General features: G+C 34.0%; 3 protein-coding genes across 3 annotated transcripts; 1 reads left to right on the top strand and 2 right to left on the bottom strand.

Moving 5' to 3' along the window:
* Positions 1–247: 247 nt before the first annotated feature.
* LOC108478752 (uncharacterized) lies at positions 248–927 on the bottom strand. The gene has a single exon (XM_017781217.2). The coding sequence runs from the start codon at positions 855–857 to the stop codon at positions 384–386; it is 474 nt and encodes a 157-aa protein (XP_017636706.1). The 5' UTR covers positions 858–927; the 3' UTR covers positions 248–383.
* A 4,741-nt stretch (positions 928–5,668) lies between these two features.
* Positions 5,669–10,493, top strand: LOC108479849 (uncharacterized). Its single transcript, XM_017782670.2, has 10 exons — positions 5,669–6,028; positions 6,702–6,792; positions 6,890–7,673; positions 7,756–7,943; positions 8,105–8,387; positions 8,621–8,823; positions 8,960–9,245; positions 9,329–9,487; positions 9,649–9,807; positions 10,140–10,493. Exons 2-10 carry the CDS (start codon positions 6,724–6,726, stop codon positions 10,166–10,168), a joined length of 2,160 nt encoding a protein of 719 aa, XP_017638159.1. The 5' UTR covers positions 5,669–6,028; positions 6,702–6,723; the 3' UTR covers positions 10,169–10,493.
* Positions 10,494–20,407: 9,914 nt separating this feature from the next.
* LOC108477955 (uncharacterized) lies at positions 20,408–21,291 on the bottom strand. Its single transcript, XM_017780415.1, has 2 exons — positions 21,156–21,291; positions 20,408–20,886 (listed from the first exon to the last, which is right to left on the bottom strand). Exons 1-2 carry the CDS (start codon positions 21,289–21,291, stop codon positions 20,408–20,410), a joined length of 615 nt encoding a protein of 204 aa, XP_017635904.1.
* Positions 21,292–25,009: the final 3,718 nt, after the last annotated feature.

Here is a 25,009-nt window from a genome sequence, read left to right on the forward strand (position 1 = left end):
GCTAAAAATATAAAAATTTAAATGAATGATTAAAAATAATTTTATTTTATAAAATTGAAAACCTAAATAAATTATTTTGTCAATAAAATATTAGTATTTATTTAATTCCCATCAATTTAATTAATAATTTTAATGGTAGTTAATGAATGACAGGATATTGTGTAGAATTCATTTTCGACCCAAATAGGGGTAAAATTGCAACACGGTCCTCACATTGGCAAATCCATAATGTAAAGGGAGATTAGAATTTTAAGTTTGAAGGTTATACACATCCAGAAGACGGTCGACCACCTCTCATTTCTACCATTGATTAGAGTAACAAGCCCTCAACATCATTACTTATTTACAAATATACCACTCTTCTTTTGCCAAAATAACCCTATCTATTCCGGAATGTCACTCAATATAGCCTTAAACTTTCTCCTCCCTCCTCTCCCTCTCTTCTCGCCACCGCCGCCGGAGGCAACTTTCCGGCGAGCAACCTCCTCTGGAACGGGAAAAGGAGTAACAGACTTACATCTGCACCCACATTTTTCACTACCATTATTACTTTTCATTAAAGCAGAGCTAGCTTTAACAGCCAATGCACCCATTTGTTGAGGTTGTAGAGGATGTTTAAGCCAACTCAAGGGCAAAGCAAAGTAAAGTTGACCGGGCTGAAGCTCCTCATCTTCTTCAACCGCTGATACGACATCGTCGAAGTCCATTTCATCGGAGTTGCAAATAAAACATGTGGGATTCCCTTGTAAAACATAAGAAACCTTGACAGGGTAAGGAAACTCTTGTAATCTTCCATCTTGGAGGATCAGCTTGGCTGTGGCTGCATGATTTGAATCGCAAGAACTGCAAATACCCATTTTTAGTTTTTTATTTTTTTATTTTTTTTGGTGGTGAATGGGGCAAGTGGAAGGAGGGGCTTGGGGGAGAGTTTATATATATGAGAGATCAGAATGGAGAAAAGGGAGGCCTTGGATTTTGGACCACATAGGATTTTGTCGTGATATGGGAAATATGTAATAAGCATTTTTTATGGGAACAGTTGCCAGCCTGTAAGTTGGTGGTGACAGGTTGTATAAGTGCCGGAGGATCAGTGTCTTAAACACATCAACCCTGGTTTCAAGATGATATTACACTGACAGGGACTATTGGGTTTGCCAACACCATCATTTCAAAAAAACTTGTTTGATTATATCGGAGGGATGAGATATGGAGGCTAATTTAATTAAAGGTATCATCATCGATTGCTGCACCTTTCCATTCATGGCTACTGCACATAAATGTTTAAAAGGGTTCGAATTGGAGCCATGAAAAACACTAAATTACCATCCAAGTGGTAACCCAAACAAGAATCTCCACTTTCTGTTCTCTTTTTTTTTTTTAATCTCATAACCATTGAAAAAGCTAGCATTAATAGAGTTTGCAAATCTAAGTTGTTAATGGGACCGAACTAAAACATATGGCTGCCTTAATAAGATGATAAAAATATTATGAATGTTTTTATATTAAGAGTTATATTATATTATATTTTTATATTTTAAAAAATGGGTAAAATAAATTTTTTATTATAAATTAAAGATTATATTGATTCTTTTGTTATAAGTTATTATCAAATTTTATTATTAAAATCTAAGTTTTATGTATCAATTATAAAGTACACATGACATGTTAAGTATAATAATTTATTTTTAATTTAACATATAAAATTAATTTAATTATTTTTAAATTAAAAAATATAATCTAACTCGTAATATAAAAACTCTACCGTAATTTAAACATGGAAATACTGGGAGACCGGAAAAATCAATAATGGCTAAATGGAGAGGGCATTGATTTTACCTATTGGAAACAAGTGAAGTGATAGAAAGGGTAATTAGATTGAAAAATGAAGGGTATTTGGATAAATAGAGCAAAATAGGAAGAATAATAAGGGAGAAACGTGGCGATACACGATTCTCCCATGGAAGCTTAAGAGGATGAAATTGTTGCATGGCAAGAGAAAAGACACGTGGAACAGAAAGTCCCCGGAAGAGTAAAGGCCGACAAATCCAGACAGCAGGTGGCGTGTTTTGGGATCAAAATCAAGCCTAAAGCTTCCCTTTCCCTTCTCTGCTATGCCATCGTCACCCATTTCCATGTTTCCCGCTGCTCACTGTCTCTTGTTTTAGTATTTTAGGGGGCTTCTTCACCGAAGCTTGCGACTTGGTCTTTGTTTGAATGAAGCGTGGACAATGTCAGGATTTTCATGTCTGTCATGTTTCAATCGTTGATTCGTCGTTTACACGTGCACGTGTAATGGAATTGGGATCAACTTGAGCTGTAATGGCTATAGCTGGTTATATTGAGTTATAAATTCCTCCCATGATAATTTAATTGGATTTTTCTATATCAATGTAGGCAAGAAACTGGATCGGTCAAGTCTGAAACTTTACGAAAAACAAGTGAAGCTGATAGTATAAAAAAATGCATAGTTTTGTTGTTTTAATTCATTGAGTAATATCTAAGAAGATGTTGATCTATTTATAAAATATAAAGGTTAATAATTGAAGCATGAGAACATATGTCCTATGCAGTCCTTTCCTGTGAAGCTTCATGTGGTTCCTTTTCTTTTATAATATTTTAAAAAGATATTCGAATCCAAAATTTTTAATCAATTATTTGAATAAATGTCTAGTTTTCACTGAATTAAAAGATGATGAGCAAACAAAATCCTAATAATGCAAAACTATATTTGAAGTTTCCACAAATAAGGAGAATGTGCATTCGATAATCGACAAGGATCTGATTTTGTAACATTCTTTTATACATTTGTTATTTGCTTAATCCATTGGATTATTAGAGCAAAACAAGCTGGCAAACAGGAAATTAAACCCCACCCACCGACATTAACACATTACATTCATGATTATATATATGCACTTAAAGCACTCCCTTCCCCTATAACATTTAAATTTATATTATAACCAAATCTTATTTGAGTGGGATTTAGTATCTATGATTCAATCATGCAGATGGGATCATAAAGGTAGCCATCGGCATTTCCATGAAACTTCCTTCCTTGTCCAAAACATGAAGCATTTTGTGGGTAATACAAGGTTGTCAAGCACATTTGGTAGGCCCTTAAGGGGACTAATAGTCTATATGGTCAAACTGATCATGCTTTAACATCAAATCTTCTTTACAAGCAAATCAAATTATTGTGTATTGATTTAGAATTACAAATGATGACTCCATGAATGGGTTCATTGTATACATGAGGATATATATATTTTTTCACAAAAAAAAACAATTAAATTGAATGACAATTAAAGATAAATGCATTTATACCATGCACCAATAAGGAAGTTTTGTTTTATGTCATAGATTCATGATTTGGTGGATATCATATCTAATCCATACTAGAACTCAATATTATATGGATAAGAAACTAATTTTAACACTGTTAATTAAAAACTATAATAGTTGTCTAATAATGTAATTGAGATTATCTTTATATTCCAAAATTTTATGACATGTTTGACATCGAACATAATAATGATATTTATAAAATCATATATTATCATTATGAATATAAGATTTCGTGAATTAAACGCCTTGTTATTATTAATCATGTAATAGAAATAATTTTTAATAGTAAATGGGTGTTTAGGTTTCACTTGAGTTTGGGCATTTATTTGGGTTTAGCCCAATTTATCCTATATTTAACATATCCACTTTAATCCTATCGATGAATCAACATATATAAATGTTGTAATGTTATAGATTATGTATTTTTTAAAGTTAACAATTTTATATTAATTAATTGAGTTTGAACTTGGTTAATATTGGTATTGTTGTTAATGTAGGTGAACGTTGATTCGAACTTGCTGAAAATAATTTATTTTTCTATTTATAGGTTGGGAGAGATTATGAACAATTCTAGACATTATATCAAAAACAATTTAAATTTTATAAGTTCTTTTAAAATGTTATTTTAACTTTATTATCAGTATTTTAAAAATATGATGATTTATATTTAGTTCTCCAAAGTTTTGATCAAGGTTGTTTGAATTGGATTAGATCGATTGGTTAGATCGAAAATCGGCTAGGATACTGGTTTGAAGAAGGGCATTGAACCAGTGAAATTAAATTTTTAATAATTTATTAATCAAATTAAATGGATCGATCAAACTTGTTAATTCAATGAATTAATTCATTCAACCAATAATAAGATTCTAAAAACCTTAAATTGATTGATATGTTCTGATTGTGATACTCACAACTAAAGGTCCCTTGATTTATAACCTCTTATTAATAATTGCACCCATCTCTTTTGTGTACCGGTATGAATTTGTATGCTATATCATGTGCCAACTTTATATAACTTACCATATTTCTTAAGTTATATAAAGTAGAAAAGTTGTGTTGAAGTTTCCTTGGACGTCATGTCATAAGGAGTTCATTTTTAATGCCCAAGAAGCTTGAAAAAAAAAGAAAAAAAACTATGGTGAAGGAACCGAAGTGTTTTCCCATATTTGTTAAGTGGAAGTTAATGATTTGTTTGACAAATGGGCTTAATACAAGTTTGCAGTAATTGGGTAACTATAGATGTGGAGCTTTGAATTTTATTGCGACAAACCAACATTATATAATCTCAGCTTTAAACAGGAGAGGTTCATATTAGTGAGAGTGGGGAGTGAATATTTAGGTACAAGAGGATAGGAATTAGGATACAGGATAAGGAATTAGGGATACAGTTCGAGATGATGTTGTGGACGACAGCTGGTTGTCCATTGTTGTTATGATTAAAAAGTATTTTTTAAAAGTGTAGTTTGAGAAGTTTAATATTGTCAAAAATTGTGATTAAAGATATTATCAAAAATATTTTTCTTAATATAATAATAAAAAATTAAAATTTTTTAATCAAATTATATGATATTGAACCATCACAGTTTTCACCTTGTATTTTTTTTTAGTAGAAGAGTTAACCAAAGATGTAAGCCCTGATTATTTCATAATGGTCTCATCTCAAATGGGTTATTAGATTCAATATATTCAACACTATTTGATAAAAATGGAGGTGGCACACCCAAACTTTTTTTTTTTTTTTTGGATTCTTTTTAATCTCAACATCAATGTTTGACCTTAATTCTGATGATTATATTCCTATTATACCCAAAATTGCTACTCTTTTGTTATTAAAGTCCTAACAGCTTCCGTCTCCACGTCCCAACCCTATTGCCTTTAAAGACTAGTCCAATCAACAAATTTTTTTTTTTTATCAATGGATATTGAAATCTAAGGAAAAAATATAACTTTTTTTCCCTTAAAGTGGCGCATTAAAACAATCATTTAAAGCTCTATCGTTAAAAAAATAAATTTTTTTCATTTAGTTACCACTAGTATATTTTACTATATATACATTAGAAAAACACACACACATTTAAAATCCTACACAAATTACAATTTGTAAAGATCATTTAAAAGAACAAAAAAAAAAAGTCTAATTTTGAACTCTCTCCTATGGAAATTAAGAAATTAAATTTTAGAATTTGGTCCCAAAACTATTAGTCTAATATTTGGTAAATCGAATAACTAATTTTATTAAGTTCTTACATATCAATGATAAATAATTTAATGACCAAATTTAATAGTATTATTCAACTTTACTTATAATGTCTCAGTTTTTGTTAAATATTTTAACCAGGCAAATCAAAAGATAGATTATTTTCATAAAGAAAGAAGATTAATTTTTCAATTTTATAAAATAAAGAGATGAAATTTGTAATTAAACCAAAGAAAAAACCAATAAAAAGCAGAAAGTGTCTAAACTAAAAGGAAAAAAAAAAAAAAGAAAAGAAGAAGAAAACCTAGCTGCCGTTGTTTTACTACTGTTGGTGCAACATAAAAAATCTCAAACAGTCGAAATTCAATCAAGGTTTGAAGATTTATGGTTCGTAATCTCCCTGGAAGATCTTAACACCGAAGACCCAAAGCTTCGTTTTCTCAACTGCCACTTCAAAGATCAAGTTTGGAATGCCAAAATCTTTTGGTCAGGGTTTACTTTCAGCTTTCAACTTTATATTGTTAAATTAGTACATTCTCATGTAGCTTCAAACTTCAGTTTCATCTTCTAAATTTCATTACAATTGAATCTTTCGTATATATTCCCACCTTATTTCGTTCTGAGAAAGCAAACATTGAATTGTTGGGTTCATTCTTTTAGTTTAATTCTCTGAGTTTAATTGATCATTCATTGCTAGACTTCTACCTTGAACCCTGCATTAGTGGTAATTTGAATCAGTGTTGTTAAAAGCGTGGCTTAGGCATTTCCTTTAGGTAAAGACAACTATAAAACCCAGAGTGTTTCAGAATTTTTTGAATTTGGCATATTTGATCATACACACATTTAATGTACTTATATTTTTGTTTTGCAATGCACAAAAAGGAAAATTGTTTTGATCGGAATTTTCTATAACTTTTCTTTTATTGATTTTACATTTATTAGTCAGAAAAGAAAATAATATTGAACTCTATTATTTGTCAGTATTCGAGTATTCAACAAGATCATAAGATAATATTCATTGGTTTAAGCAAACCCTTGAATTGGTTAGCTTGGAATTAATTGAGCAACACACCAAGCTATTTATGTATATAATCCATGAAACACAAAAACCAAGCATTTCCTTAGCTGTTCACTAATGATTTGTTACAAATTCTTGCAGCCAGAAGGAGAATAACAATTCCATGTTTACACCAAAGACACCCCATTTCTTCAAGATCATTTTAGATGCCAATATTCGAGATAAGAAGCTTGTAAGCCTTCTTCTCTTCTCTCTAATATTTCTTATTATTTGTTCGAAAATTTTCTGCCATCTCTCTAAGTTTCTGATGTTTGCATACTTTCTAACAGGAGATTCCTGGAAAGTTTGTGAGAAAATATGGAAATGGGTTATCAAATTCGGTGTTATTAACTGTTCCAAGTGGTGATACATGGCATGTTGAGCTGACAAAATCTGATGGTATTGTTTGGTTGCAAAATGGATGGCAAGAATTTTCTGAGTATTTCTCTCTCAAGTATGGGCATCTCCTGGTTTTCAAATATGAAGGTAATGGCAAGTTTCTGGTACTCATATTTGATACGAGTGCATCAGAGATTGAATATCCATGCAAGAGCCATATTGAAGATCAGAAGAGTGATGATCAAATGTGTCTAAAACTTGTCAAGGAAGAACCTAAAGATGATGTTTGTGATAAACCCTTGTATGGGACTCCTTCTTGCAAGGAAACTAAGAGGAAGAAATCACGACCACTATGTTCTAACACAGAATATCTATGCAAGAGCTATATTGAAGATCCTAAGAGTGATGATCAATTGTGTCTAAAACCCGTCAAGGAAGAAGCTAAAGATGGTGTTTATGATGAAACCTTGTATGAGACTCCTCCATGCAAGAAAGCTAGGAGGAATAAATCACAATCACAATGTTCTAAAGTTGAATATCCATGCAAGAACCATATTGAAGATAACAAGAGTGAAGATCAAGTGAGTCTAAAACCCGTCAAAGAAGAAGCTAAAGATGATGTTTGTGATAAAACCTTGTATGAGACTCCTCCATGCAAGGAAACTAGGAAGAAGAAACCGCAATCACAATGTTCTAAGCCTCGAAAGAAACTGAAAACTGCTCAAAAGGACAAAAGTAAGTGCAATTTTTATATTGCCAAATCTGGCTATTTTATGATCCTTAATTGTGTTGATATTCTATGAGAGAACTCGTTCAGATAGAAAAGATCGTGAAGATGCGTCAACTGATGAAGGCGGCCTGAAAACCAAGGTTCCTAGAGATGGACGTGCATTTGGAGCCATCGAATACGATAAAGCTCTTCAAAGAGCCTTTTCCTTTGAATCAGAGAATCCATTCTTCCTGGTCACAATGCAGCCTTCATACATTAATCCTGGTCGAAAAATGGTAAAATGCTTCTTGAAACCTGCTATATAATGACATGATGAGATTGTTTTTGCATTTGGTGACACTCACTTTCATATGAAACCATGCGTTCTTATGTAAAGATGAGTTAAACTACAAGCATCTTTCTTCTTGCATGTTGAATTTTTTTTTAATGGTAACAGTGCATACCAAAGAACTTTACAATGAAGTTCCTGACAAGAGATCTTGGTGATTTAACACTTTGCACTTCGGACGGGAGAACTTGGTCTGCTCAGTACTTGCGCTATATGACCAGAAACAAGTACACAAAAGCAACCATCCATATTGGTTGGAGGCAATTTATGCTGGACAACAATTTGGAAGCTGGTGATGTTTGTGTCTTTGAGCTGATTTCGCAAACAGAAATCATGTTGAAAGTAATTATTTACCGTGTTCATCAAGATGCAAGTTGTAGTTCTCCATTGGGTGAGTAAATATTTGCTAATTTTGTCAAACTTTCTTATTTTGATCTGACTTTTTCAAGTTGGGTCTAACAAGATATAATATCAGGCTGAACTGGTTCAGAATTTGGGGTTCAAACTTTACGGGCTTATGTATAAAAATATATATTTCCCCCCTCCAAATGACTATTGAATAAGCATTTAGTTAGCACATATCATGCCAAGATTTGAATATACTCTCTTGTTGATACTTATCAGGTGGAATAAACTCTTTGGAAATTGGTGATAATGTAAGCTCATCAATACCGGGAAGCACAGAGTCTAAGCATCATTGCTCGATTCGACCACTAACGCCCCATGAGAAAGCAAGAGCAATTCAAAAAGCCAGTAATTTCAAATCTAAAAACCCCTTTTTCAAGGTTGTAATGCAACCCAGATACTTGACCATAAGATGTAGCCTGGTAAGTTTTAGAAGGTTGTATTAATGCTCGAATACTGTCTAGCACTTGCATAAGATATGGGCACTTTTAGGAATATGAAAAATCAGTAAACGTGAAATTTGTCTTCTTAGTTATTTGATTTCTTATCTTTCTCCAGAGTATACCATACAAATTTGTGAACCAATATCTCGATGAAGAGAAGGAGGAAGCCATCCTTAGAGTTTCTGATGGGCGAACCTGGGTTGTCAAGTTTGCTGTTAAAGTAGTCACTGGTGGACAACATAAAGCTGAATTCTCTCATACATGGAGGGCTTTTGCACGGGACAATAACTTGGAAGTTGGTGATGTATGTGTCTTTGAGCTGATTAACCGCAATGAAAATTCATTCAAGGTCTCCATCTTTTCAGCAGCACCAGGAGCTAATTCTTCTGTGTCACCGCAAGGTTTGTATGAATCTGTTTGATTTATTGTTAAATTAATGACCGATTCAATCTATATTGATTAGTATGTTTTTCGATATATTTAGCTCATGATGTGAAAGCCAGTCAAGTTGCATCCAAAAATTGCTCGGTACCTAAAATTGAAGCTGATGATGAATTTGGCAATTGTTATGCTGGAAATCCTGGCCCTGCTGCCCAACCCACTACCATAGGACTTCAAGATAATGAAGAGGAAGTTAATCCTAGTAAGTATATCTGCATTGTCGTGGCTGTAAACCTGACAATGCTAGATACAACATGAACTAATATGAAAAAAGAATAACTAGTAACAAGATACAAAAAGCAACATGACATGAAGAAGAAGCACGAACAAGATAATTGATTAGTATTATTTTAATATATTCAGCTGATGATGCTATAGCCAGTCAAGTTGCATCTAAAGATTTCTTGGTGCCGAAAGTTGAAGTTGATGATGATTTTGGCAAGTGTCATGCCGGAAATTTTAGCCCTGCTGCCCAAATCACCACCACAGGATATCAAGAAGCTGAAGAGGAAGTCAAACCTAGTAAGTATATTTCCAATGTCCTCGAACACAAACAATTGGAATATATGAATTTGTCAAAATTTATATAAATATAAATTATTAACTTGTCAAAAGTTATAGGAATATAAACATAATTTAAACATAATTATGACACGAATAAACGAATTGCAAATTGGTATACCTGATGAATCTAAGATGAAGCTGGAGAATCTAAAATATAAATTACAAAATACCATCCTTCAATGCAAGAATACCATCCTTCAATGCAAGGGTATGATTTTATGTCAGTTTAAATATGCATCGAGCTTAAACATTCATACATTGCACCATTTCATGAACTTCTGCTTTTGCAGCTATATCTACAAGACCAAGGGACCCATAAACCAAGTGTACCAAAAAGGTTACAAATGGTTGGAAGACTTGTGCTGAAGAACAGAACTTGGAAATTGGTGATGTTTGCATCTTTGAGATGATAAATTCAAAGGGCCATGAATTGTTAGACTGTAGCTATCTGAAAGGCCATAGACTAGAGGAAACATAGGTTTGCTATAAAAACCTTGTTTGTCTTTGTTGAAACGTAGTTAAACTTACCATTAATGAAAGGGTCTGCTGTGGAATTTCCTTTTCGTCCAAGCTTTTGATTGTTTTGAATTTTTGGGCGTAAATGTGCAAAGAATTGTTTCTAAAATCAGAGATGATTTTTTTAATCCCATCTATCTACTGAGGCCTTGTTTTCTCCCTGGTTTGATCCAAACGTTTCTGAAAATAAGCCTTGTTTATTATTTAAAAATGAGCTTGATTTTAATGTTTCACTTCAAGTGTCAATTTGATACGACACAGAGCTATTTAAGTATTACAATATTTGAATTTAACTTCATATCTTCCATTTCGACTACATGTGTTCCATTTCGACTACATGTGCTCATGGGCTGGGGGCTGGGATGGACTAAAATTTTAAGTCTATTTGCTAGGCTTAAGTTCGGCTTGATTTAAAAATGGGTCTAAAATTTTATCTAAGCTTGATTGGAATAAAGATGCTAAAACTTGTGTCTGGCTTGTTCGTATTAATTTTTATATTATTTTTAAAAAAATATAATATATTAAAAATACTAAAAACATTAAAATAGATGTTTTCTAACAAATTGAAAATAAATTTAAAAAAATATATATACTTAAATAACAATAAGATATGTACAATTTAATAAGCAAATGTGTCTATATAACACTAAGATAGGTACAATTTAATAAGCAAATGCGACTAAGATAGTAATAAAATTAACAATAAAATGAGAGTTATGCAATAACAATAAAATAGTAGCAACATAATAATGAAATGGTAGCAAAATAGTGAAAAAAGAAGAAATTGAAACAAAACAGTAAAAAACAACAATAAACTAGTTAAAAAAAGCATTTTTTTTTACATATTCGGGCCTGGCTGGGCTAGGCTCGAGCCAAAAAAACCTTACTCGAGGCTAGACTCGTTTTCTAAAAAGGCTTTATTTTTTTGCCCAAGCTCATTTTTCGAGTCTATATTTTTACCCAAACTCTCCCACTTTTCGGGCTGGCTTTCAAGCCGGGTTGAATGGCCTAACCCATGAGCAGGTCTAATCTCGACTTAACAATACCCAAACTTTGAAATTTATTTTATATTTTCTAAAGACGAACTAATACAAGTTGCGAATACAAGTTAAGCGGTAATGAGTCCAAACTTAATTTAATATTTTTAATAAAAAGTATAATTAAAATTATTTCTATTATATTATATTAAATTTAAATTTAAGCGCAACATATAAATAAATCAAATAAAAAAATTAAATCTTAATATCAATAGAAAAAAGTTTTTTTAATTTACTTTTATCTAAATGATAAGTGTCAAAAGTAATATACTTTAGTCTCATTCTTAATGTATCTTTGGGTGATTACGTGGTGTTAATTGTGGATTATATAATCCTAATCCTTTAAGTTTATGTTTTGAAGCTTAATAGAGCACTTGAGAACAATAGGAGTGAAAAATGAGCGAAAATCAGAATATTGGAGAAGTTTGGAAGCTACACACGGATAACAGACTTTCACACAGGCAAACCACATGGTCATGTGAGCCACACGGGTGTTGATTTTAGGAACCATGTGCACTGACAACTAAAAGTTCCATTTTTTAATTTTTTTTTGGCACTTTAGGAATGTATGAATGATTAAAAACAAGAAAAGAGACAACAACCGTCATAGAATGGCACAAAAATTACTTGAAGAACACCATTGAAGCTGATTTCCAAGCAATTCCTATAACACCTCATACCGGGCTTAGACGATAAGACCAAATCTAGAGGCTACATCAAAACATAAAGGAAAATCCACCTTTAAGTAATTTAAATTCCGTCGAACAGAAACCATTTAAATAGTCAAACCAATATGGAAGTCCAAGCTTACGAACCGTAGTTCAAAATAAAACACATGATAGTTCAAATTTTAAATAAACAGAAAAATATCTAGAAAAGTAAAATGACTGAGCTCCTGACACGTCGAGCCTCTTAAGTCTGCGAGTTACCTGTAATTCTGTCAATAAGCAGAATGAGTTTATAACTCAATGTGTGTAACAGATAATAAAACAAGACATCAATATACATATAACAGTAATTTCCCAAACTCAGATACAAAATCAGAAATAGAGGATGCTCATTATTGTCGTAACAGTTTAGATAAAGTGTAGAACAGATCATATATAGATGCAGAATAGATCAGAATCAAAATGAGTTTATAACTCAATGTGTGTAACAGATAATAAAGCAAGACATCAATATACATATAACAGTAATTTCCTAAACTCAGATACAGAATCAGAAATAGAGGATGCTCAGTATTATCGTAACAGTTCAGATAAGGTGCCTACCCCCATCCGCTACATACCATCTTTAACCATCCCAACATACCATATAGGGTACCAAGTACCCATCCAGTCCTATACACGAATTAGTGTCGGTATGACGCATTTTCGAGTGATTACAAATTAGCTGTTAGATAGGTATGCGATAAATCCCTAGAATCAGACACAAATTTGTGGCTTAGCCACCCAATTCGATAGATCATTAAACTGCCAGCACTTCCTTCTTTATACCAATCTCACCCAATGAAAATGCAGATTATAGATATCAAATATCAAAGATGTACATATAGTTAACCAGATACACTTCATGATCAGATGATACAGATTATTATCATTAACAGTTATCACATCAATTATACATACAAAATATCAATCATTTAACCTCAGAACACTAGATATTAAGTTATACAGTCTAATTCAAATCACACAGACCCTACGGAATGTCTACGTTCGATTTGAATGACTTTTATGGCCCTAGGAAAAATTTCAGCAATTTGGCCCACACGCCTGTGTGGATTCACATGGCTTGGGTGGCTAGCCTATGTCACGCCTAGCAGACGCCCGTGTGGCTCTCTTAATGTCATACACAGCCTGGCACACGACCGTGTGGGTCCAAACAGTGAGTTACTTGGTCCAGTATACGACCTAACACATTCCTGCATGACTCAAATCTCAAAATATCTCTCATACAGCCTGGACACATGCCTGTGTCTTTGGCTCGTTTGACTTTAATGCACAAATAGTGAGTTACACGGTTTGGACACATGCCCGTGTCTTTGGACTGTATGACTCTAATGCACAAACAGTGAGTTACACGATCTGGACACATGCCCGTGTCCTTAGCCCATGTGACCCTATTTTGTAAACAGTGACCCACATGGCATAGCATACGGTCGTGTGGCATTAACAACTATGTTTTCCAGCGTTCAAAAATTTCAGAAAAATGGATTTTCGTTACACACCTGATACAGATTTGTCATAGGAACAACCGAAGTGATTCTAGAACCTAAAAATGATAATTCAGTGACTGATTACACTTTTATTCTCAACGATTACTAGAAATCAAGTACAAACTCAAAATTATGTCAAAAGCTTCGGCACAACCCCAACTAAAAAGTTCATCACTCACCTTGCACGAAAAAGCGAAAAATAAGCCTAATGTATTGGAGGAACGTCTTCTGTAGGATCCTCGCCTAAACAGGAAACTAATCGGATGCTTAACCAAATAATTCAAACAAACACAAGCAGAAAATCCATTTTGACAAAACGAACGATAGTAAACTAAAACTCACTAAAACAAAAGAGAATCACAAGTGGAACTTACACAATAACCTTCCAATCGACACAAAGTGTAACGTAGAACTCCTAATTCAACCCAGTAATAGTTTACAGAAACAACAAAAAGAAAAGAGAAGGAAAGAAAGAGGAGAAGGATAAGAACGATAAGAGTATGAAAGAAGAAACGTTTTGTTTAAAAAAACTATTTAATTCAGGAAAGTTATAGCTAACAATTTTACCAAGTAGCAAAAACATTTCCTTAGCGTATACACAGAGACTCAAACACAGAACCAGAAGGTATACAGAATCTTAACCATTGAACCAGTAGGCTCATTCTTGACACAGAATTACACATGATTAAACTTAAGTCAATAGTTTAAGGATAGAGATTAAGTCAATTTAAAAACATAATCACAAAACTTTTTAACAGTGAAAATCGAACCCTTGACCTCGAACATATAAACAGAACACTTAACCACATATATAAAGACTTAATTATTAACAGACGTTAAAAGACACATTCAAATTTTGGGGCATTACAACTTTCTTCCCCTAAAAGAAAGTTCGTCTTCAAAATTTACCTAACTCAAACAGATAAGGGTATTGATGATGAATCGAATCCTCAGGCTCCCAAGTGGCTTATTCAGTACCATGATTCCGCCACAGAACCTTAACAAGAGGTATGGTTTTTCTCCTCAAGACCTTTTCGTCTCGGTCCAAAATTTGAATAGGTTCCTCCCCAAATGTCAAATCCAGTCTTACCTCAATCTCCTCATCAGGGACAATATGAGAGGGGTCAGACCGATACCGTCTCAGCATAGAAACATGGAATACATCATGAATTCGTTCTAAATCAAGAGGTAACTCTAATTGATAGGTGACAGATCTGACATGTTTTAGAATATGGTAAGGTTTAATGAACCTCGGGCTTAACTTGCCCTTACGTCTTAATTGGAGAATCCTTTTCCGCGGAGACACTTTCAAAAACACCTGATCACCTACAGAATATTCAATATCTTTTCTCTTTAAATCTGCATGCGGTTTATGCTAGTCAGAAGTTGCCTTTAGACGGTCTCGAATTAGTTTAACAATATTTTCAATCTCAGAAACTAACTCGAGACCCAAAACCCGACATTCACCTAACTTGGCCCAATGTAGAGGAGTATGACACTTAGGACCATACAAAGCCTCGTAAGGTGCTGTCTGAACGCTAGATTGAAAACTGTTATTATACACGAATTTAGCCAGCGGTAGATATTCTTCCCAACTACCTCAAAAGTCAATTACACAGCTCCGGAACATGTCCTCCAGAATTTGAATGACTCGCTCAGACTATCCTTCAATTTAAGGGTGATACACAGTACTGAAATCCAATCGGGTGCCTAAAACCTTATGAATTTTTTTTCAAAACTAGGAAGTAAAATGTGGATCTCTATCAGAAATAATCGAAACTGGAACTTCGTAAAGTCTTATAATTTTAGAGAAATACAACTTAGCTAGCTTCTGAAGTGAATAATCTATCGAAAGCAACCCACGAATGAAGTCCATCGTTATATGCTCTATTTCCACAGGGGAATGTTAACCGAAAATAGACCGGAAGGCAACTGATGGTTAGCCTTAACCTTCTAACATGTCAGACAGTAGCCTTTCGTTTCAAACTAGGCCACTAAAAGAGCTCTCAGATATTCCTATACAATTTATTTCCACTGGGATTGATAGCATAAGGGCTACAATGTGCTTCCCGAAAAATCAATTGCCTTAACTCCACATCGTTAGGCACATAGATCTAATCCCTGAAACATAGAACCCTATTGCTGTTCAATCTAAAATCAAAAGTTTCACTTGCTTCAACTTGACGAAAACGTAGAATCAAAGACTCATTACTCACCTGTTTGGCTCGAATCTGATTAATCCAGGTTGGTTTAACCTGTAACCCAGCTAGCAAACTCCCATCACTGAACAAACTCAGACGAGAGAACATCGCTCTTAGATCGATTATTGCTCTACGAATAAGAGCATCGGCCATAATATTTGCCTTACCGAGATTGTACTCTATTGTGCAGTTGTAATCCTTAAGCAACTCAACCTATCTACGTTGCATAAGGTTTAACTCCTTTTGAGTTAGCAGATACTTGAGGCTTTTGTGATTGGTGTAGATGATACACTTCTCACCAATAGATAGTGCCTTTAGATATTTAGAGAAAAGACAACTGTATCCAACTCTAGGTCATACGTAGGATAGTTGCCATTGTGCGACTTAAGCTGTTGGGACGCACAAGCTATTACCTTATCGTCCTACATCAGAACGCACCCTAAACCGATGTGTGAAGCATCGCTATACACAATAAACTCCTTACCAGACCCAGACTGTACCAGAATAGGTGCCTTCTTTAAAACGAACTTGAGCTTCTCGAAGCTCTCCTATTGCTCATCAAACCACACCAATGGACTGTTCCTACGAAAAAACTTAGTTAGGGGAGCTGCGATAAGAGAGAACCCCTAGACAAACCTTCAGTAGTAACGTGCCAAACCTAGGAAACTCCAAAGCTTAGAAACATTCTTCGCCTATTTCCACTATATCACAGCTTCGATTTTCTTGAGATCAACTCAGATCCCCTCGGCAGTCACAACATGCCCTAGAAAGGTAGCATCTTGCAACCAGAACTCACACTTGCTAAACTTAGCATACAACTGTTCTTCACAGAGCATTGTAGAACTATTCAAAGATGCTCGTCATGGTCATTCTCATTCTTTAAATAAATTAGGATGTCATCACTAAAGACTACTATAAATTGATCTAGATATGGCTGAAATACTCGGTTCATCAGATCCATAAACTCAATTGGAGCATTCATCAACCTAAAAGGCATTGTAACACCCCTAACCCGTATCTGTCGTCAGATTAGGGTTAAGAGGTATTACCGAACATATCAGAACATTTTGTGACCACTTCACAATCATAAATTATACATCATCATATCATAGTCAAATATCATTATAAAGTCCTTTTCTTAGGTCAACGAGACCTTAAAAATGCATTAGGAAGGGGTCGGGACTAAACCGAACACATACAATTTTTTTTACGAAACTTTGAAAATATTTCTTTAAACAGGGGCACACGTCCGTATGGCTAGGCCTGTGTGCAAGTCTGACTTGATTTGAAACTAAACATTTAAGGACACGGTCGAGACACACGCCCGTGTTCTCAATTGTGTAGGCAATTATAGACCATTTGCAAGGCTAATTTGCCACCCATTTGAGTTTTCCCTACAAGTCCAAAATCAAGCACCATATATGCAACATTTTCAGTCAAATTCAACTCCATACATGTATTAATCAATCCATAATATCATTAACCAATTTCACATTCATTCTCTATACCAAAACATACCAAAATCACATATCAAACATTACCAAATTCTCAACTATGAACATACCAAAATAACCATTTTACTTGGCCATATACATATATATATATATATATATATATATATATATCTAAATATATCACATTATTTACCTTTTCAAACCGTATTCAAATAACTAATGCATCATCAATGTTATACTCATCATTTTACCTATAGGAATATGAACCATAAGTCGAAAATACATCCAATATTTCACCTCAATGTTCAAGCTGAATCATATAACCAATTACACCATACATATAAACCATGAATCATACTTCCCAAAATGAGCTCAATACATAACCAAATATACACAATATTAGCATCATAATTAAGCCATTTTCGTATGGCAATATATATACTCAAATCAAAACAGACCATATCAAAACTAGCCTATACATGCCACATAACCAAAATTCAAAGCTTTTATTTTTCGAAGCGATAACCGGATAGTGTGATGACGTCTCCTACAACTTCCAACCCGAGTAAGTCTCTGAAACTCTATAGATATAGGAAAAACACACAGAGAAGGCTTTGGAAGCTTAGTAAGCCATAAGCAAATAAATCATTTCAATGATATTTATAAACCAATATCACTAAACCAAATTTAACAACTTGCAATCACATATGCATTCATTGTACTCGTAAATTCATATAACCACATTAAATAACTCCACTTATCTTATTTATCAATGAACGTATAACCATGCTTTCAAATTCGAATAACAACCATTAGCTCAATCATATAAATCAAGCTTGCACATATTCATTACATCGCCAACCAAATGGTCATTTATTACAAATCATACATAAAGTTATATCAACTTCTTTATAAACACTTCCAAACTCTTACATCCATAATTCCCTTATTCACATAAACCAAATTCACATACATGAATCATATAGCCAACCAAGATCAACTTTATTTTACTAATTATATATTACATACAAAGCATATACTAACTCAACCATTTTAATTTCATTATCTGCTCAAGTTTTAGAACCAAGCAATCATACATCAAAGCCATGTTTCATGTTTCATAAATCTCATGTCCAAAACATAGGACCACAATTTTATATAACAAGCGTATATAACACATCATTCATTTATATACATTTATATCATTCATTGTCATATATTTCACATATGGTCATATAATACATACTCACCTTTCATTTCTGAATTTCATAAACAAATACACGTACTTGAATCAGATACAATTTCACATAGTTATTCATTTCTCAGAATGGCCATTGACTTGTTCGGAATCAATAAGGATACTTGAATAGCTCATAAGCTGGTACAATGCCAACGTCCCAGACGTGGTCTTACATATAATCAAATATCGATGCCACTGTCTCAGACAAGGTCTTACACGAAATCATATACGATCCCAATGTCCTAGACATGGTCTTACACGTAAATCACAAATCGATGCCAACGTCCCAGACATGGTCTTACATGATAACACATATCGAAATCCTATGTCATGACATATGTATCCTAACTATTCCTATGGTTTTTACAGGACTTTTCAGACATCATCACATTATCGAAACTTTTTCAATTTCACATATTCAATCAATCCATGATCGGAACAGATTCTCCAAAGCTCGATTCAATTCGGCATCACATATATATTTCTTTACAACTCAATTCAGTACATATAATGCACATACATTTCAATTTAACAACATTTATTGACTTATGAGCTTACCTCGTACTAACACGAATGGACCGGAACGACTATTCGACAATTTTCAACTTTCCCCGATCCAAATCTGATTTTCTGATTTCTTGATCTAATTCAATACAAATTTGGCTTGTTTAATAACATATTCATTCAATTACATCTAAAAATACATAATTTGGGAATTTTTCATTTTACCCCCTGACATTTCACATTTTTCGAAATTTAGTCCCTATTTGACAAAACACAAAATATTCAAAATTTGACCACACCCATGCTTGGCCGAATTTCAATAAGGTCCCTAGCAAACCATTTCTTTCATTTATTTCAAAATTTGACCCTCAATTTATAAAATTTACAATTTAATCCCAAATAGGCATTTTTACTAAAAATCGCTTAATTAAATATAAAAATCTATTAACACATATTTATTTTTCATTATCAAACACAAAAACCTCAAGCTATCAACAATGGCAAATCACAAATTCTTCATCAATTCCAAAAATTAAAGCATGGGCTAGCTAATTTAAGAAACAACGACCTCAAAAATGTAAAAATTATCAAAAACCGAGTAAAATACATACCCAAATTAGCTTCAAAAGTGCTGAACATTCAAAGCTTCATCCATGGCTTTATTCTTCTCACATTTGGCCAACAATAAGATGATAATGCATGCCTTTTTAATGTTTTGTTTTATTTATTTATTATTTAACGCATAATTTACCATTTTAACCATTATAAATAAACATAAAAATCATATAATTTAAGTCCATTATCGTCCATGCTAATGTTCAATGGCTAAATTACAACATAAGGCCCCACATAATAAAAGCCATAGCAATATAACACTTTAACAATTAGCGAGTCACTTTTGCATTTTACACTATTAAGTCTTTTTTTGCAAATTGAGCACACAAACGATAAAATTTTCATACAAAACTTTCACACATATTAATTCACATGCTGTAAACACCAAAAATATTATTAAAATAATTTTATGATTACAGATTTGTGGTTCTGAAACTACTATTCCGATTAGGGTCTAAATTGAGTTGTTGTAGGCATAACTAGGAACTTGTAATATTCGCAACGAGTCCTGAAAGTAGTTTTATAGACATCGATTTCCTTAATCTTAAGCTGATGGTGACCAGAACGGAGATCAATTTTAAAGAATATAGACGCCCTACGAAACTGATCGAACAAGTCATCAATCATTGATAGTCGATATTTATTCTTTACCGTCAACTTATTCAGCTGACAATAATCTATACACATTCTCATAGATTCATTTATTTTCTTAACAAACAGAATAGGTGCTCCCATAGAGACACACTCGGTCGAATAAACCCTCAATCGAGAAGTTCCTAAAGCTGAGCTTTTAGCTCTATAAGCTCCTTTGGTGCCATGCGATAAGGAGCAATGGACACGGGAGTTGTACCCAGTAACAGCTCAATACCGAATTCAACCTCTTTGTCTAGAGGTACACCAAACAACTCCTCAAGGAATACATTCGGAAAGCCTCTCACAATTCTTACATCTTTGGCAGAAAGCTTAGCAAAACTAGAACTAGATACAAAGGCTAGATATGCTTTGCAACCTTTCCGAACTAGCTTTTCAGCTACAAGAGTGGAGATTACATTAGAAAGGTAATCTTGATGCTCGCCGATCATAATGATCTTGCTACCCTCATCAAATCTCAAAGTAACCCTCTTAGAGGCATAATTTAAACTGACCCGATGTTCCATAAGCCAATCCATTCTCAAAATCAGATTAAACTCTCCAAACGAAAATTCCATCAGGTTAGCCAAAAATACCACGCCATGAATCTCCAAAGAAAACTCGTCTATATACTTTGTCAACTAGGGCAGACTAACCCAACAGACTAATTACATAAATCTTTCTAGCAGGACACTCAGTAGAAATACTGAATTTCACAAATGTAGTACTAGATACATATGGATGTGTAGACTCAATATCAATCAGAGCAAAGTATGGAATAATATGAATAAAGAATGTACTCGCTATAACATCGGGGTCGTCTCTATTCTCGCGGTGCCTCAGTTTGAACTGTATTTATGCCTGGTGCTTTCTAGCCTCAACCATAATCGTTACCATTGCTGGCCATACCATGACCCCTAGGTGGTTGCTGAGCTACCCTTATAGGCTGAACGGGGCCCGAAGTTGGAGCCTGTACAAGAGCTTGCACTTTATCAGATCGCTGAGGATAGTCCCGGGCATAGTGCTCCATCGATCGACACCGAATACAAGCCCCTATCTTCCTCTAGCACTCACTCGGATGGCGCCTCACGTAGTCATTACAGGTCTGAATCTTTGTTGATGTAGCTGGAGCCTCAGTCCTCGGAGGCCCATCAAACTTCACCCGTTCCTTGGGGCGCTAAACAGAATTAGAGGGACTTGAATCCCTATTAACCTTACTCTGGCCTCTTTCTTGGTCTCTCCTCTCGCGCTCAGTATGCTTAACCTCCTTCGCTATCTTTGCTTTATCAACCAAGGCTGCAAACACTCGCTCCCATTGGGGAGCTATTAGAACTCTTAGATCATATCACAGACCTTCCACAAACCGTAGTCAGTCCCAACCAGTTCTCGAGCATACTTGTTCAATCTCAGAAAATCGACATCGTACCCGACCACAGATCTCTCACATTGAACTAAACTTATAAACTCGCGCCTATGAGCCTGCACATAACTCTTCTCCACATACTTGTAAAGGGAAATAAACCTTAAAATTCAAAATTTTAAAGGGAAAGGATTAAATGGTAAAGTAAGGGAAATGTAGGAGTGGCCATTAGGCAAATTCCCTAATTTTTAAATTTCTGGTGGGTGGTTTCAGTTTTAAAACTAATGTATCTAGCCCACTTTTCACACATTTAAATCAGATTAGAAAGCTTTAAAATTCATTTTCTTTGCATGATTTTAAAGATCTATCATCAGAGAATAGGTCCAACCAATTTCCTTCTCAAAATACTCGTTCAATTCACCCAAAATTGTGGTAGAATAAATTGTGTAGTGAGTGTTTTTAAGGGTGATTTGGTAAATTAACCTTCATTTATGTTTAATTAGTAACTTAATTTATGATTTCAATTGATTAATTATGGTTGAGTGACTGATATTTGCAAGATTTATATTATATGTACAAGAGTTGAATTTTTATTGAATAATGGTAAGTAAACAAACATTTAGGTGGTTTAATGCAATTTAATTAGGTTAATTATATTGATGATTAAAGCATGTTTGCTGAAGTTTTTGATTATGATATATTGGTGATACAATTGGTAATTAAACATTGGAAAATGGCAAATGAAATGCTTGATTTAATTAGATGTTAAATAGTTATGTTAAATGTTACACATAAGCATTTTGTCACATTAAACTGAGCATAATAATGACTGAGTTATATGCTATGTTTGACTGAATATATTGGCAATATGCATGGTGGATCCATTAGATATAGTTGGCATGCCATAGGATTTGTGGGTACTCACCTTTATTTGTGGCATTGTGAGTATAAGACTCTAGATGGACTGATTTGTTTAGAGTAGATAAGGGAGTGTTGAGCATGAGTCTCCATTCATTGGGTTATTTGAGGCGCTATAAGGGAGCGTGTGTTTCGGCCCACTCAACTTGATGGACTGTATTTGATATTTGTGAGAGTTCGGAGATCCGTTTATCCGATGTATGATCACTCGGTTAAGCCATAAGAAGTGTATGCCAATATATTTATGTGTGATTATTGTTATATCATTCGATGTTGGTAAGCTATGAATAATTGATTCTTAATATTGATAAAGTATATGGAAATTAAATTGACCTGTTTCTTTATTATGGCTGATAATTGGTGATTAATTGGATGTGATTTAAGCATGATTTGGATATTGAGCTTTTTAAAGCTCACACCCTCACAATTCGTGCAGATAATCGTCGGGCTAGAGAAGCTGAGGAGCCAAGCAAGAGAGTTCCAAGAGATTTAGGCTTCGTACATGTTTTAGAGACTGTAATCGGGCATTGTGGATCCTCTAGAAATTAATTTAATTTTGGTTGTAATTGGACTTTGGATATTGGACATTTTATTTTGGACGGTTTTATAATAACTTTGAGGCATGTTTGAGTTTAATTATTGAATAATTTACGGTGTATTGTTAGTTGATAACACGGTGATTGGTAACACGATGTGTGAGGCATGATATTTATACTAACAATTGTTTAAATGAAGCTTCCATAGAATGGTTTACTAGCGACTAAGGTATGCCACTTGATTGATTTATTTGGTGTTTGTTATGCATGAAATTGATTGCCTAATTCTATATAATTGAGGCTTAATTGATGTCAATAAATTCAATTGAAGGTGTATGTATATGTATGTTAATTAATGGTCATTAAATTGGGTTTAATTGGCCATTAAAATATGGGAAATCGGGTTTTAAAATAAGCTTTTAGCAAAAATAGTTGCAGTGGTTTTCACATGGGTACGAGCCTATCCACATACGTGTGAAGGGTTGTACACGGGCGTGTGGGTAAGTGACACGGGCATGTGGAGACTGGAGCTATCACACACGGGTGTGTGGGATTTCCATACGGGCGTGTGCAATCAGCCTACAAGTTTTTCACAATGCGAGCATGGTCGATTAATGAAACATGGTCTGGGGGACATGGCCGTATGGGTTTTGGGGGTTTGAATTTTTATCTTTTTAAATTGACATTCTAATTTGTTTAAGTTACAATTTAGTCTTGAAAACTAATTAGTCTAATTAGAGCCTTAGATGATAAGGAAACTTGGTAAAATTTTAGGATTAGTCTCGTAATGGGTAAAATTTGACTGAAACACACTTAATTTATAATTTGGAAGAGGTCCTGATAGTTTTTTGTTTGTTACAATTTAGTCTCTAATAATAAAATTGAATTAGACATAGTAAACGAACTCAAATTAAGCTGAAATTTTTAGGATTGCATAATTTTGACTAAAAAAAGGTAAGCAAAGACTTAGATCTAAAATCGGGTTAGTTTTACCATAGGTGGTAAAACAACGAAAATGCCATTAGGTTAAATTACCTAAGAAAAATTTAAAATTGGCTTATAATTTGCTTCGGCATTAATAAATAACTAATAATTAGATAAGATTGAGGCGTTATAAGGTTGAGGTGTGTTTTTTGTGGTCGTTAGCCCGAGAGTCACTTAGGTGGCTAATGTAATACTTTGAATTCAGGTCAGTCCGTCCCGTTCGGGTTTGGAGTGTCATATTTAGTAGTATCAGAGCTCTAAGTTTAAAACTTTTGGTTATCCTAGGTTTCTTAAATATTAATGATCTTGGATTATGATGTTTGCTTGCTTGTATTGATTAAAAATTTCTTATTTTTGCCTAATTGTTTTTGGGGTAGGATTGGGAACATAATGCCCTATAGGAACTGTACTTAGTTAGATCTTGGATCTCTTGCCGCTTGTAACTTTCCTAACCCGTATCCATCATCGGAATAGGGTTACAAAGCATTTTCAGAGTTTACAGTTCAATTACAATTAATTTATGTCATTTACTATTCATTTTCAAAAATCAATCACAATCAATCATAATGTCCTTTATATGGGTCCTTGAGTCGGGACTAAACCGGAGTCATAGAAATTTTTTTGCAAAATCTCAAAAATTTTCTTAGGTGCAAAGAACACGCGCTCGTGTGGCTAGGCATGTGGCTCACACGGCCAATGACATGCTCGTGTCCGAAGCCGTGTGGGCATTCAATGTGAGGGACACAACCGTGTCCCAGCCTGTGTTCAATTTAGGGTAGCTATTGACTTGGGTCACACTGCCAGCCACACGCCGTGTGCTAGGCCGTGTGGATAATTTAATTTTTGAAAATTAGGTGCAGGATTTGTAACACCCCATACTCGTAACCCACATTTGATCAGAATACGAGGCATTACCTAACTCAATCTCATGCAAACAAGCGGTCCCCAAG

This window comes from Gossypium arboreum, chromosome 12, assembly GCF_025698485.1.
Source record: "Gossypium arboreum isolate Shixiya-1 chromosome 12, ASM2569848v2, whole genome shotgun sequence".
NCBI lineage: Eukaryota > Viridiplantae > Streptophyta > Magnoliopsida > Malvales > Malvaceae > Gossypium > Gossypium arboreum.

Excerpts from the sequence above, each read along its gene's own strand:
- LOC108479849 (XM_017782670.2), top strand. The coding sequence starts at position 6,724 with ATGTTTACACCAAAGACACCCCATTTCTTCAAGATCATTTTAGATGCC. Across the intron at positions 7,674-7,755 it reads AACTGCTCAAAAGGACAAAA|ATAGAAAAGATCGTGAAGAT; the intron begins GTAAGTGCAATT and ends GAACTCGTTCAG. Across the intron at positions 8,824-8,959 it reads TGACCATAAGATGTAGCCTG|AGTATACCATACAAATTTGT; the intron begins GTAAGTTTTAGA and ends ATCTTTCTCCAG.
- LOC108477955 (XM_017780415.1), bottom strand. The coding sequence starts at position 21,291 with ATGGAGCACTATGCCCGGGACTATCCTCAGCGATCTGATAAAGTGCAA. Across the intron at positions 20,887-21,155 it reads TCATGGTATGGCCAGCAATG|ACGAGTTTTCTTTGGAGATT; the intron begins GTAACGATTATG and ends CAAAGTATATAG.
- LOC108478752 (XM_017781217.2), bottom strand. The coding sequence starts at position 857 with ATGGGTATTTGCAGTTCTTGCGATTCAAATCATGCAGCCACAGCCAAG.